This window comes from Perognathus longimembris, chromosome 8 (assembly GCF_023159225.1).
Source record: "Perognathus longimembris pacificus isolate PPM17 chromosome 8, ASM2315922v1, whole genome shotgun sequence".
Taxonomy (NCBI): Eukaryota; Metazoa; Chordata; class Mammalia; order Rodentia; family Heteromyidae; genus Perognathus; species Perognathus longimembris.
This window is the reverse complement of record NC_063168.1, coordinates 1,530,423-1,542,583: the sequence shown is the minus strand read 5'-3', so window position 1 is coordinate 1,542,583 and position 12,161 is coordinate 1,530,423. Positions and strand designations below refer to the sequence as shown.

Here is a 12,161-nt window from a genome sequence, read left to right as displayed (position 1 = left end):
GTAATAAACCTATGTTGGAAACACATTGAAGTTACAGTCGTAGGCTAAAGGTTACATTGGATCTGAAATTAATGAAATCTACCCCACTGTACATCACCTTTACAATAATTTTTTTAAAAAAAGAATAATGAGATCGGGGGCTGGGAATATGGCCTGGTGGTAAAATGCACACCTTGTATACATGGAAAAAAAAAAAGAATAATGAGATCTATCTTTATCCAGTGAATGATCATTGTTTCACAGTCTCCTGTTTTCTTATTTATTTATTCATTCGTTCATTCATTTTTTGCCAGTCCTGGGCCTTGGACTCAGGGCCTGAGCACTGTCCCTGGCTTCTTTTTGCTCAAGGCTAGCACTCTGCCACTTGAGCCACAGCGCCACTTCTGGCCATTTTCTATATATGTGGTGCTGAGGAATCGAACCCAGGGCCTCATGAATACGAGGTGAGCGCTCTACCACCAGGCTGTATTGCTGGCCCTTAATTGTTTATTTTTATCCCTAACTACTCCTCCATCTCCCTGCATCCTCTCCAGTGGCTTCTTTTCCTATATCTACAAATAAGAATTTTATTATAAAATAATTGGCCAATAGAAGATTTCTAATTCCAAAGGGGTTTTCTTTACACTGTGAGCCACATATTAGCAGACCATATTCTCTTCCAGTTTCTCTTATGCAATTTGATCTAAATATGATTCTCTCTCTCTCTCTCTCTCTCTCTCTCTCTCTCTCTCTCTCTCTCTCTCTCGTATTAGGGCTTGACCCTCATGCTCTTATTTGGCTTTTTATATTCAAAGCCAGCACTCTACCACTTGAGCCACAGCTCAAGATAAGTCTCATGGATTTTCCTGCCTAGCTGGCTTTGAACCATGATCCTCAGATCTCAGCCTCCTGAGTAGCTAGGATGACAGGCGCGAGCCACCAGCGCCGTCAAGAATTCAGTCAGACGCAGCTCATCACGGTTCTGCTGACTGAAGTGTTTGGGAGAAGGGAAACTGAAGGGCTCAAAATCTCCTTTCCTATAGGGAGTGGTCCTCAGGCCGAGGCCTCCGGACCCTCGAGAGGCCTGACAGGAAGCCGGCGTGGAGGTCACCCGAGCAAGTCCTGGGGAGTCCTCCCCCGCTCTGTTTGCATAGCAGGTCTCTGGACTCGGCCCTGCTGGCTTCCTGTGCACAGTAGACACCCACAGTTCTGCTGGCGGTTTTCCTCTCCTGGTGCTCTGCACAGGGTGTTCTGGGGCTCACGGGAAGCAAGGCCGTCTCCGGTCTGATCCGAGGACCTTGCATCCAAGCAAGCAGCAACGCAGAAATGGCAGCCTCCCGGCAGAGTGAAGCTCGCCGGCCACTGCTTTGCTGTTTTGTTTTGTTTTGTTGCCAGTCCTGGAGCCTTGAACTCAGGGCCTGAGCACTGTCCCTGGCTTCTTCTTGCTCAAGGCTAGCACTCTACCTTGTGAGCCACAGCGCCACTTCTGGCCGTTTTCTATATATGTGGTGCTGAGGAATCGAACCCAGGGCTTCATGTGTACGAGGCAAGCGCTCTACCACTAGGCCATATCCCCAGTCCGCGGCCACTGCTGTTCTGACCGCTCGTCTCCAAGGACGGAACCCGGCTGGGGTGCGCGATGGTGATAGCTCAGCTCCCCCCGACAGCTCAGCTCCCCCTGATAGCTCAGCTCCCCCCGGTAGCTCAGCTCCCCCCGGGTCCGGGAGGCCGCAGGCCCCGCCACCTCCACCGGCTGCCGGGTGTGACGGGGGCCAGCACCCAGGGGAGCGGCGGGGGGAGCGGGGCGGAGGGCGCAGCTCCCGCGGTGCTGTGTGCGGGAGGACCATCGTCACTCCATGGTGAACAGGAAGAAGAAAGCAAGGAAGGGCCCGGGGACCCCGAACAGAGGCGCGCTGCCTCCACTCGGGAACGCTCCTGAGTTCCCAACACCCTCCAAGGAGCAACGCCGCCGGCAGGGCTCACCGTCCTCCCCCACCTCCTCCTCTCTCCCTGCTCACCGTCCTCCACCACCTCCTCCTCTCTCCCTGCTCACCGTCCTCCACCACCTCCTCCTCTCTCCCTGCTCACCGTCCTCCACCACCTCCTCCTCTCTCCCTGCTCACCGTCCTCCACCACCTCCTCCTCTCTCCCTGCTCACCGTCCTCCAGGTCCTCCTCCTCTCTCCCTGCTCACCATCCTCCTCCACGTCCTCCTCTCTCCCTGCTCACCGTCCTCCTCCACATCCCCCTCTCTCCCTGCTCACCGTCCTCCCCCACCTCCTCCTCTCTCCCTGCTCACCGTCCTCCCCCACCTCCTCCTCTCTCCCTGCTCACCATCCTCCTCCACGTCCTCCTCTCTCCCTGCTCACCGTCCTCCACCACCTCCCCCTCTCTCCCTGCTCACTGTCCTCCTCCACCTCCCCCTCTCTCCCTGCTCACTGTCCTCCTCCACCTCCCCCTCTCTCCCTGCTCACTGTCCTCCAGGTCCTCCTCCTCTCTCCCTGCTCACCGTCCTCCTCCTCCACCTCCTCCTCTCTCCCTGCTCACCGTCCTCCTCCACCTCCTCCTCTCTCCCTGCTCACCGTCCTCCTCCACGTCCCCCTCTCTCCCTGCTCACCGTCCTCCTCCTCCATGTCCCCCTCTCTCCCTGCTCACCGTCCTCCAGGTCCTCCTCCTCTCTCCCTGCTCACCGTCCTCCTCCACCTCCTCCTCTCTCCCTGCTCACCGTCCTCCTCCACGTCCCCCTCTCTCCCTGCTCACCGTCCTCCTCCACCTCCTCCTCTCTCCCTGCTCACCGTCCTCCTCCACCTCCTCCTCTCTCCCTGCTCACCGTCCTCCTCCACCTCCTCCTCTCTCCCTGCTCACTGTCCTCCAGGTCCTCCTCCTCTCTCCCTGCTCATCGTCCTCCAGGTCCTCCTCCTCTCTCCCTGCTCACCGTCCTCCTCCTCCATGTCCCCCTCTCTCCCTGCTCACCGTCCTCCAGGTCCTCCTCTTCTCTCCCTGCTCACCGTCCTCCTCCTCCATGTCCCCCTCTCTCCCTGCTCACCGTCCTCCAGGTCCTCCTCCTCTCTCCCTGCTGGCTGCCTGCCTGGAGGCCGCGGTCTCCTGGCCTCTGGCTGCGGGGTCCATGCCTCAGCCGGGGCTCCTGAGTCCCCGCGACCCTGAACTACGACAATCTGCGTGTGAGGCGGGGGTCGCGGGAGAGAGCCTGGGTCTGTGTGAGGACATGCCAGGGCGTGGGCTTGAACTCAGGGCCTCACGCTCTCATCCACTTTCTGCTCCGGCCGGGGGCTGGGTCACCAGAGGCTCGCCTCACCTCCCACACGGCGCTGGCCAAGTGGAGATAGGGTCTCTCAGACATGTCTGCCAGATCGGGCTTTGAACCCGGATCCTGCCTCCTGAATAGCTGGGGCGGCAGGTGTGAGCCTGTTGTCACTGTGAGCATCTTGTCCTGTTGCCCTCATTTTAAGTCGTTTCTGCTCGGCCGTTCATCACAGCAGCAACAGCAGCAGTGCACACGCAAAGGGTTAAAAACGCTACGTCCAAACGCCGGTGCCGGTGGCTCGCGCCCGTGATGCCAGCAACGCGGGGCCGAGCTTTGAGGATCCCAGCTGGAGTCACCCCGGGGGGGCCGGGGCCGGGAGACGGAGACGTCACCCCGGGGGGCTGAGGCCGGGAGACGTCACCCCGGGGGGCCGGGGCCGGGGCCGGGAGCCGTCACCTCCATCAACCACCCGCAGCGCCCGACGTGGAGCTGCGGCGCAGTGGCAGAGCGCCAGCCTTGAGCCACAAAGCCCGGGGTCAGCGTCCGGGCCCTGGGTGGCAGCCCCAGGACCAGCACCAAAAAAACCCAAAAGGTAAACCAACCTTAGTTCAGAATGTTTTATTAGTATGAACTGCACCAGTGGGACTTGCTGTGAATTCACAGCACACATATAATTTACTTGGCTCGAACGCACCCAGAACCGTGCTGTTCTGCGGTCCTTAGAGAAACCAGGCCCTCGACCTCCCGGGAGAGGCCGCACTCCAGGTTAGGAAGGCGGCCAGCGGCGCGGTGACGATCGGACCGTCTGCCCGCAAGCCAGTCCCCTTCTTTCCACTCCCCCGTGGCCCCGGGGTCCCGGGGGTCGGGCCGCACCCCGGGCGAGGCCCCTCGGGGCTGCCTCGGGAGTCTCCGCGGCGGGAAGCTGGCTGGTGCCGCCCAGCCGCGCATCCCCACCCCGCAGCCGGCGGGAGGTGGCTGGGCTGCTCGTGGAGACATCCATCGCCCTCACCTTCAGATGGACGCAAGGGCAAAGGTCAGCCGGAGCCCCAGGGCGGGGGGCACGGAGCCATCTGCGCGGGCTCAGCTGAATGGGGCCCCTGGGCCCGGGGGCCTCTGCCTCCCGGGAGACCTGGGGTGACCCGCTCACCCTCGTCACCCGCCCTGCTTCTGGCTTCGGCACCTGGGGGTGACGGGCACCGTGGCTCCCGCCCGTCACCCCAGCCGCTCAGGAGGCTGCGATCTGAGGACCGCGGTTCTAAGCCAGCCCGGGCTGGGAAGCCGGGCGTGGAGCGTGGCTCGGGCGGCAGAGCACCAGCCTCAGGCGTGAGGGCGAAGGGAGCTGCGGGTCCAGCACACAGCACAGAAACAAGAGGGCAGAGCTCGCCGGGGCCCCCGGGGCTTCCGGGCCTCCCGCACACACAGACGGATGGACGGACGGACGGTGGATGGACGGACAGTTGCACCTCCTCAGCCGCGCAGTGACAAGTCCGAACGCGGCGCTCCGTGGGGCGCGCTCCAACGCGGGTGCCCGGGCGGGGGCCCCGTCCTGAGCCTGCGGCCCGGCCCTCGGGGTGCTGGTCGGCGCCCCCGAGGAGGGCAGGCTGGCCCCGCCGCCGCCGCTCAGGCGTCGTCCCCGGGCCGCGGGCGCCCCACCAGGGCCACCTCCGCTCAGGCGTCGTCCCCGGGCCGCGGGCGCCCCACCAGGGCCACCTCCGCTCAGGCGTCGTCCCCGGGCCGCGGGCACCCCACCAGGGCCACCTCCGCTCAGGCGTCGTCCCCGGGCCGCGGGCACCCCACCAGGGCCACCTCCGCTCAGGCGTCGTCCCCGGGCCGCGGGCTCCCCACCAGGGCCACCTCGTCGATCTGCCAGCGGCACACGGGGCACCGGGCGGAGTCCCTGAAGACCCGCTGGGCGCAGGCGCTGCAGAAGTCGGCGTGGCCGCAGGGGAGCAGGCGGGTGCTGGCGGCGTTGTGGAAGCAGATGACACACTCCTCGCGGGGCGCGGCTGTGGGCGGGGGGCGGCGCGGGTCAGGGCCCGGGGCGGGGGGCGGGGGCGCCCGGGGCGGGGGGGGGGGGCGCCGGGGCGGCGGGGGGGGGGGGGGCGGGGGCGCCCGGGGCGGGGGGGGGGGGCGGGGGCGCCCGGGGCGGCGGGGGGCGGGGGCGGCCGGGGCGGGGGGGGGGGGCGGGGGCGGCCGGGGCGGGGGGCGGGGGCGCCCGGGGCGGGGGGGGGCGGGGGCGCCCGGGGCGGCGGGGGGCGGGGGCGGCCGGGGCGGGGGGGGGGGGGCGGGGGCGGCCGGGGCGGGGGGGGGCGGGGGGCGCCCGGGGCGGCGGGGGGCGGGGGCGGCCGGGGCGGGGGGGGGGGGCGGGGGCGGCCGGGGCGGGGGGCGGGGGGCGCCCGGGGCGGCGGGGGGGGGCGGGGGCGGTCGGGGCGGGGGGGGGCGGGGGCGGCCGGGGGGGGGGGGGCGGGGGTGCCCGGGGCGGCGGGGGCGGGGGCGGCCGGGGCGGCGGGGGGGCGGGGGCGGCCGGGGCGGGGGGGCGGGGGCGCCCGGGCCGGGGGGCGGGGGCGCGGGGGGGGGGGCGGCGGGGGGGGGGGGGGGTCGGGGGCGCCCGGGGCGGGGGGCAGGGGCGCCCGGGGCGGGGGGCGCGCCACTCCTCACCCAGCCAGGCTGCGGACGCGCACACGCTCGGAGGAGCAGAGCCGTGTGGGGAGCACACGCACCGTGCAAAACAAGCCAACAAGCCGGAGGAGCCGGGCGCCCGGGGCTCACGCCTGGAACCCCCGCCACTCGGGAGGCCCCGTGTCAGCGCGGGCAGCCAAGCCCGCAGGGCTCCCCGCCAATTAACCACCACGAAGCCGGCCGGCACCTGCGGCTCCAGGGGCAGAGCACCGGCCCTGCGCACCAAGGCTCAGACACAGCGTGCGTGCCCTGGGTTCAAGCTCCAGGACCAGCGCGTGTGCAGGCACGCGCACACACGCACACACACACACACACGCACACACACGAAGAAAACTGCCCACACAACAGGCTGCCTATCTGAGCTTTTGCTTTTCAAGGTTTCAGTTACCCAAAGTCTGGAACTATTGAATGGGAAATTCCAGAACGACGTCATGAGTTTTAAATACCTGTGATGGTAACACTGTCCTATTTTAACATCGGTCGAGGTCAATCTCTTACTATGTCTAACTTATCCATTTGACGTCATCTTAAGTAGGGGTGTCTAGGAAAAACATAGCATGTAGAACTATCCATGCTGACAGCCCGCGGTGGAGCTTGAAACGTACCCGCCCAGGATAAAGGGTTTTACCTACGTGTATGTGTATGTTTGCATAGGTGCGTGTGGTGTATACACACGTAAGACTAATTTATAGGAAAGGAAAACAAAATGCAGGCATTTCCCCGCCCGCACAAATGTATATGTCTATCACTAAAACAACCTGGGACATGGTGAAACCCTGGGGGTCCTGAGTTCAAACCCCAGTGCCAAGATACAGAAAGAAACGGAAAAAAAATGAGGATTTCAGTCCAATGCCAGCCCAGGCGGGAGGGACCGGGAGACACTTGTGTCCAATCAAGCACCAAAACAGCCAGAGATGCAGCTGCGGTGGAGCCCTAGCTCTGAGCCCGCGCGGCTCAGGGGCAGCAGCACCCCGAGTTCAAGCCCCAGGACGCCCTCCCGCGCCCCCGAAGGCGGTCCGCTTAGGCTCTTGCGGTGTGGAAGGCTAAGCCAGGGCTCGAGATGGCAGAGCGGTGAGGTTTCTCGCAGATGGGGCCTGGAGGACCCCTGACGAGGGCACCCAGGAAGAGGACCCCGAGCCTGGCCGTCCCCCTCCTCGGCCCACTCACCTTTGAGATCAGACCCGGCATCCTCACCGGAGACCCAGGGCGCAGCGGGATCTAAGGCAGAGAGGGAGGCTCCGGGTCACGGGCAGCCCTTGGGGGGCTCCTGCCCACCCCGGCCCTGCAGCCAGCACCCACCCCCTTTCTCCTCTGGGTTGCCTTGCGGGGCTCCCCTGTGGCTTTCTGAAAGGCTCCTCTCCAGCTGAGCCCCACTGACGAGTCCTGGGGTGGCTTCCTCCTCCCAAGCCCCCCATCCTCACTGCCGCTTTCCCGGGAGACTCACAGCCCGGGCCAGCCCCCCACCCGCGGGGTGCCACCCTTCACCCACGCGGCCGGGGCCCCGTGCGCGCGCCTCACCCAGCAGCAGCCTGATGGCCTCGGTGGCGCCCTGCGCGTCCATCACGGCCCAGAGCGGGGCGCCCGCCCCCCGCCAGCCGGGCCTCCCTACTGCCCCCCGCACCCCCCGCCAGCCGGGCCTCCCTACTCCCCCCCCGCCCCCCGCCCCCCACCAGCCCGGCCTCCCTACTCCCCACCCCGCCCCCCGTCAGCCGGGCCTCCCTACTCCCCCCCCCCCCGCCCCCCGCCAGCCGGGCCTCCCAACCCCCCCGCACGCCCCGCGGGCCCCGTGCGTCCCCGTGCGTCCCCGCGGGCCCCGTGCGTCCCCGCGCGTCCCCCTCCCCGCGCCCCGCGCGTCCCCCTCCCCGCGCCCCGCACGCCCCGCGCGCCCCGCCTCACCCAGCAGCTCGATGGCCTCGGTGGCGCCGTCCGCGTCCATCACGGCCCAGAGCGGGGCGCCCACGCGCACGTCCCGGCGCAGCAGCAGCGGGCGGCCCGCGTTGACCTTGGCGTAGAGCCAGCCGCGGCGGTTCACCCAGAAGCAGACCACGCTCCCGGCGCGCACGCAGCCCTCGGGCAGCAGCGACGCCCAGGTCGGGCTCTGCGCCTCCAGGTCCGGGCGCACGAAGGGCGGCGGGCCGGGCGCGGCCGGGCCCGCGGGGTCCCGGCGCGTGAAGCCCACGCGGAGCCCGCCGCCCCAGCCGCCCTCCTGGCGCAGCACGCGCAGCGCCACGCGCTCGCCGGGCCACACGGGCCGCTGGCTGAAGACGAGGCCGTCGTGGAACGAGGCGCCCCGCTGCGCCGTGCGCGCCCGCCCGTCCAGCTGCACCTGCGCGCCGCGCGCGTCCTCCTGGAAGCGCAGCGCCGCTCCCGGGGCGTCGGCCGCGGCGGCTGCGGGGGCGGGGGGGGGCGGGGCCGTCAGCGCGGGGGGGGGGGCAGCACCCCAGGCCTAGCTGGGCGTCCGCGCATCCGTCCCTAGCGACCTAGAACTGGCCGAGGGCGCCGGGCAGCTGCAGTCCTCCTCCCCCCCCCCCCACCTGAGGCTCCCGCTTCTCCCCACAGGGGGCCGCAGGCAGCGCTTGAAGGCCGGGGTGGCAGGGACACACGCTGGAGAAGGGCTCGGGGGCAGCCTGGACGGGATCCGGACTTGGGTCCGGCCCAGGCCTCCCGTGGACTGGCGAACCCGGGGACTTCCCACCAGCGATCATCTGGCAGCCAGAAAGGGCAATCCCCGCGTGTGCAGCCCTTCCCTCCCGCCTCGGCCCGGAGGAAGCTGGGGGGGCTTCCTGCCCCCAGGCGTTGCTTGCCCCCGGGCACAGTCGCCCCGCGCCCTGGTCTTGCTCCTTCGAAGCTGACGTTGGCTGCCTGCTGCTGAAAGGCGATGAACTCAGTCTAAACTTGAGCCAGCCCCCAGCCCCAAATCGGCTCACACACGCACACGCACGCACGCGCGCGCACACACGCACACACACCTGCCGCTGTCCAGCAGAGCCAGGAAGGGGCTCCTTCTGCTTCGGCACAGGGCCACCTTCAAGGCCACGGTGAGTCCAGGCCTGACCTCCCGGGCCACAGATAAGCTTTGTAAAGTCCACTCCCAGCCTCCGCTGGCCCGGACTCCGCATCCCTGCCCTGGGGTTTGGGGGACTCGGGCCCTGGGGCTTCCGGAAAGGCCCTCCGAGGGCTTCGTCCCCACACTCACGCGGGCCCCCATCTCTCCCCATCACACAGCTGTGCCCAGCGCGACCCATGCTTCTCCACACTGCGCTTGACGGGGGTGGGGGCTGAATGAGCAGCTGCAGCAGCCCAAGGGGCCCTGCCATGAAGAAGCCCACCCTAGCCGGGCACCGGCGGCTCACGTCTGCAATCCTAGCTACTCGGGAGGAGGAGATCTGAGATTGTGGTTCAAAGCCAGCCTGGGCAGGAAAGTCCCTGTGAGGTTCTTGTATCCAGTGAACTACTCAAAAAAACCTGGAAGTGGCTCAAAATGGCAGAGCGCTCAGAGACAGCGCCCAGCCCCAGGGTTCAAGACCACGCCACCACCGCCACCGCCACCGCCAAGAACCACATCCTGCGCCCGCTGCGGAGTGGCCGGGGCACCCACGCCCCGCTGCAGACCCGGCTTCCCCAGGCGCCGAGGGACGGGGCCCCTGGACGTGAGGTGTTCACTGCCCCCCCCCAGGCCCATCCGATCCCGCTTCCCCCCACAGCTGCTTGCCTGCGGGGTGGACTGGGGGCTCCTGGGGGCTTAGGGAGCGGTCAGCGCAGGGGTCCCGGGCGACCACCGGCAGCCCTGCTCCTCGCCCGGAGCGCCCACGGGGACCCTGGCGACCAGGCGGGCAGCGGGGACAGAGCCAAGGGGAAGGAGGGAGACCCCGGACGCCACGCAGGCCCAGCTGGACGGGGTCTGTCCTTGTTGGGTCATCGGAGCTCCGTGGGCCGAACAGTCAGCAGAGACAAGACGGAGTCCACGCAACCGTCTCCAGGTCCCGGGCGGGAGGGAGGGCGTTCAGGGGCCTGGCCGTCGGGGAGGCGGTCCAGGAGAGGGGAACCTCCCTGGAAACGGCCTCGAGGTCCCGCGCCCCTCGTGGGGAAGGGAGGAGGGCTCGAACTCGGAGAGGCCGTCCCTGCTACCTGCGGGAGCACCCTCCTGTCACCCCAATTCATGGGCGGGAACGGAGGGGGGCACAGCTCCCCGCGTGGGCTCCACTCGCACCTGGGGCAGCCGCGTGGCCGGGCAGGGGCTGCTGGGACTGGGCAGGGGCAGGCTGGGGGCGCCGTGGCCCCCACCCTCCCCTGTGTGGCTCAGGGCCCGGGGGAGGGCGCCCGACGCCCCCCTCGCTCTGCCAGGCCGGTGCGGGCGTCAGGCCTGGCCCGCCTCCCCCGCGCAGGGCCCCTCCACACCTGGTGTTTGGAGGTGCTCCCCATCGCGGCACCGGGAAACGGGCGCCACCCTCATCTCCCCGGCTGCTCCTGGGCCTTTGACCGGGCTGCCGGGCCCGCCCGCCGCTGGACAGGGAGGGGCGGAGGCGGCCAAAGGCCGGCAGGTCCCAGGGCGGGGCGGCCCGGGGCTCAGCGCCCCTCCCGCCGGAGGAGCCCCCTCCACCATGGGCTCCATTGTCAGCCCCGTCCTGAGCCCCGTGGGGGCGTAGCAGCTTTCCCACGGAGGGGCCGCCTCGATCCCACCAGCCTCCCCGCCCCGTGCGGCCCCGCGGTGAGCAGAGACGGGCCGGGCTGGCAAGGACCCACCCTGGCTACTGGGAAGCCGTCCTTCGAGGTGTCCCCCCACCCCCCCCCCACACGCACAAGTGGCTTCAACCAACAGAGTGAGGCCTCCAGGGCACACGGTCCTCGGTCGATTTCACCAAGGACTCCCAGACCTCGCTCACCACCCCACAGCCGTCAGAGCTTTCGGGGTTCAGACGCCCACTAAACCCTTTGTGCTTCTCTCCCTCCTGCAGGGAGAGCACGGAGAGCGTGGGGAGTCGGTAGATGTTACCTCAATTCCCAGCCATAAGGCAAATCCCCGGCTCAGCATCTTATGCATGGACTACACACACGCATACACACACGCACACACACACGACACCTGGTTCTTAGCTGAGAGTGCCAGGCCTCGGGTTGGATCACCAACACCCTCCCCCACCAAAAAAGTACTAAAAAAAAAAAAAAAAGAGGTGGTTCTCCATCTCCGTCCCCGTCAGTCACCTAGCCTTCAGAGCCTCGCCGATCAATCACCCTTCAGGTTTGGGCATTCTGGCAACCCTGTAAGCCACAGCGTGGATGGCATTATTCCCAGCCTTCAGATGGGGAAACTGAGGCTCACGGACACGGTGACTTGCTCGTGATCCAGCAGCTCAGCTTGGCTTCCCGCGGAAGGGCCTGCGGGGAGGCCATGTGGAGACCCGGGACCTGACCCGCCAGCCCTGCGGCCCTCGAGCAGAGCCGGGACGCTCACTACACGCAGGGAGCCCGGCAGGCCACGGCAGAGACTTTTCTGGGCCTTATGCCACTGACCACACCTTTACCTCCCGCAGCTCCCGCCGCGGCTGCCTCTGTGCCTCGCACGGTGAGTCAGGAGCCGGGCTCAGGGCCTGCAGGGTGTGCGTCCACTCACCGGCCTTGGAGCTGAGGTGGGCACCCATCAGCCGGGGGTCCTGGGGCGTGGAGCCCTGGGTCTGGAGGCTAGACGTCTGGTGGAGGCGGGATCGGGTTCCTGAAGACTCAAGTCCCCCTTTTACAAGCCGCAGATCGTATTACAGGTTGATGATTAACTTGTGTTGTTGGCGAGCGTTTCCACATCCAGGGAATTTCCTGATCCCTTCTCTTGGCTTGCGGAAGGCACGTGTCATCTGGCCGGCCTGAGAACAAGGAAGCAGCACCCAGAGAGCGCCCAGCTTTCAGGCAGCCCTCTCTCTGACTTCTGATTCCTTTCTTAACGTGGCTGTGCGGTATAATCGCCCAGGGTGTGTTACTGATGACTTGTGTTCACACCTGCCCAGAAGACTGTGCTGTCACCGGCCTGGGCTGGGTTCAGGAAACTTGATGTCAGGACATGATGGCTCACACTTACGATCCCAGCCAGTGGGGAGGCAGATTTGGGAGGATTGTGGCTCGAGGCCAGCCGACTCCTTTCGAATTCAGTAAGTCTGGGCATGGCACCTGTGAGCCCAGCTATTTGGGAGCGATCAGTAGGAGCATCATAGTCAAAGGCTTGGTGGGACCTGGGGGAAGTACCAGACCCC

General features: G+C 67.1%; 1 protein-coding gene across 1 annotated transcript; it reads right to left on the bottom strand.

Moving 5' to 3' along the window:
• Window positions 1–4,792: 4,792 nt before the first annotated feature.
• On the bottom strand, window positions 4,793–11,629 carry Neurl3 (neuralized E3 ubiquitin protein ligase 3). The gene is made up of 5 exons (XM_048352332.1): window positions 11,534–11,629; window positions 7,819–8,310; window positions 7,090–7,140; window positions 5,051–5,249; window positions 4,793–4,861 (listed from the first exon to the last, which is right to left on the bottom strand). The coding sequence occupies exons 1-4, from the start codon at window positions 11,559–11,561 to the stop codon at window positions 5,056–5,058; spliced, it is 765 nt and encodes a 254-aa protein (XP_048208289.1). The 5' UTR covers window positions 11,562–11,629; the 3' UTR covers window positions 4,793–4,861; window positions 5,051–5,055.
• Window positions 11,630–12,161: the final 532 nt, after the last annotated feature.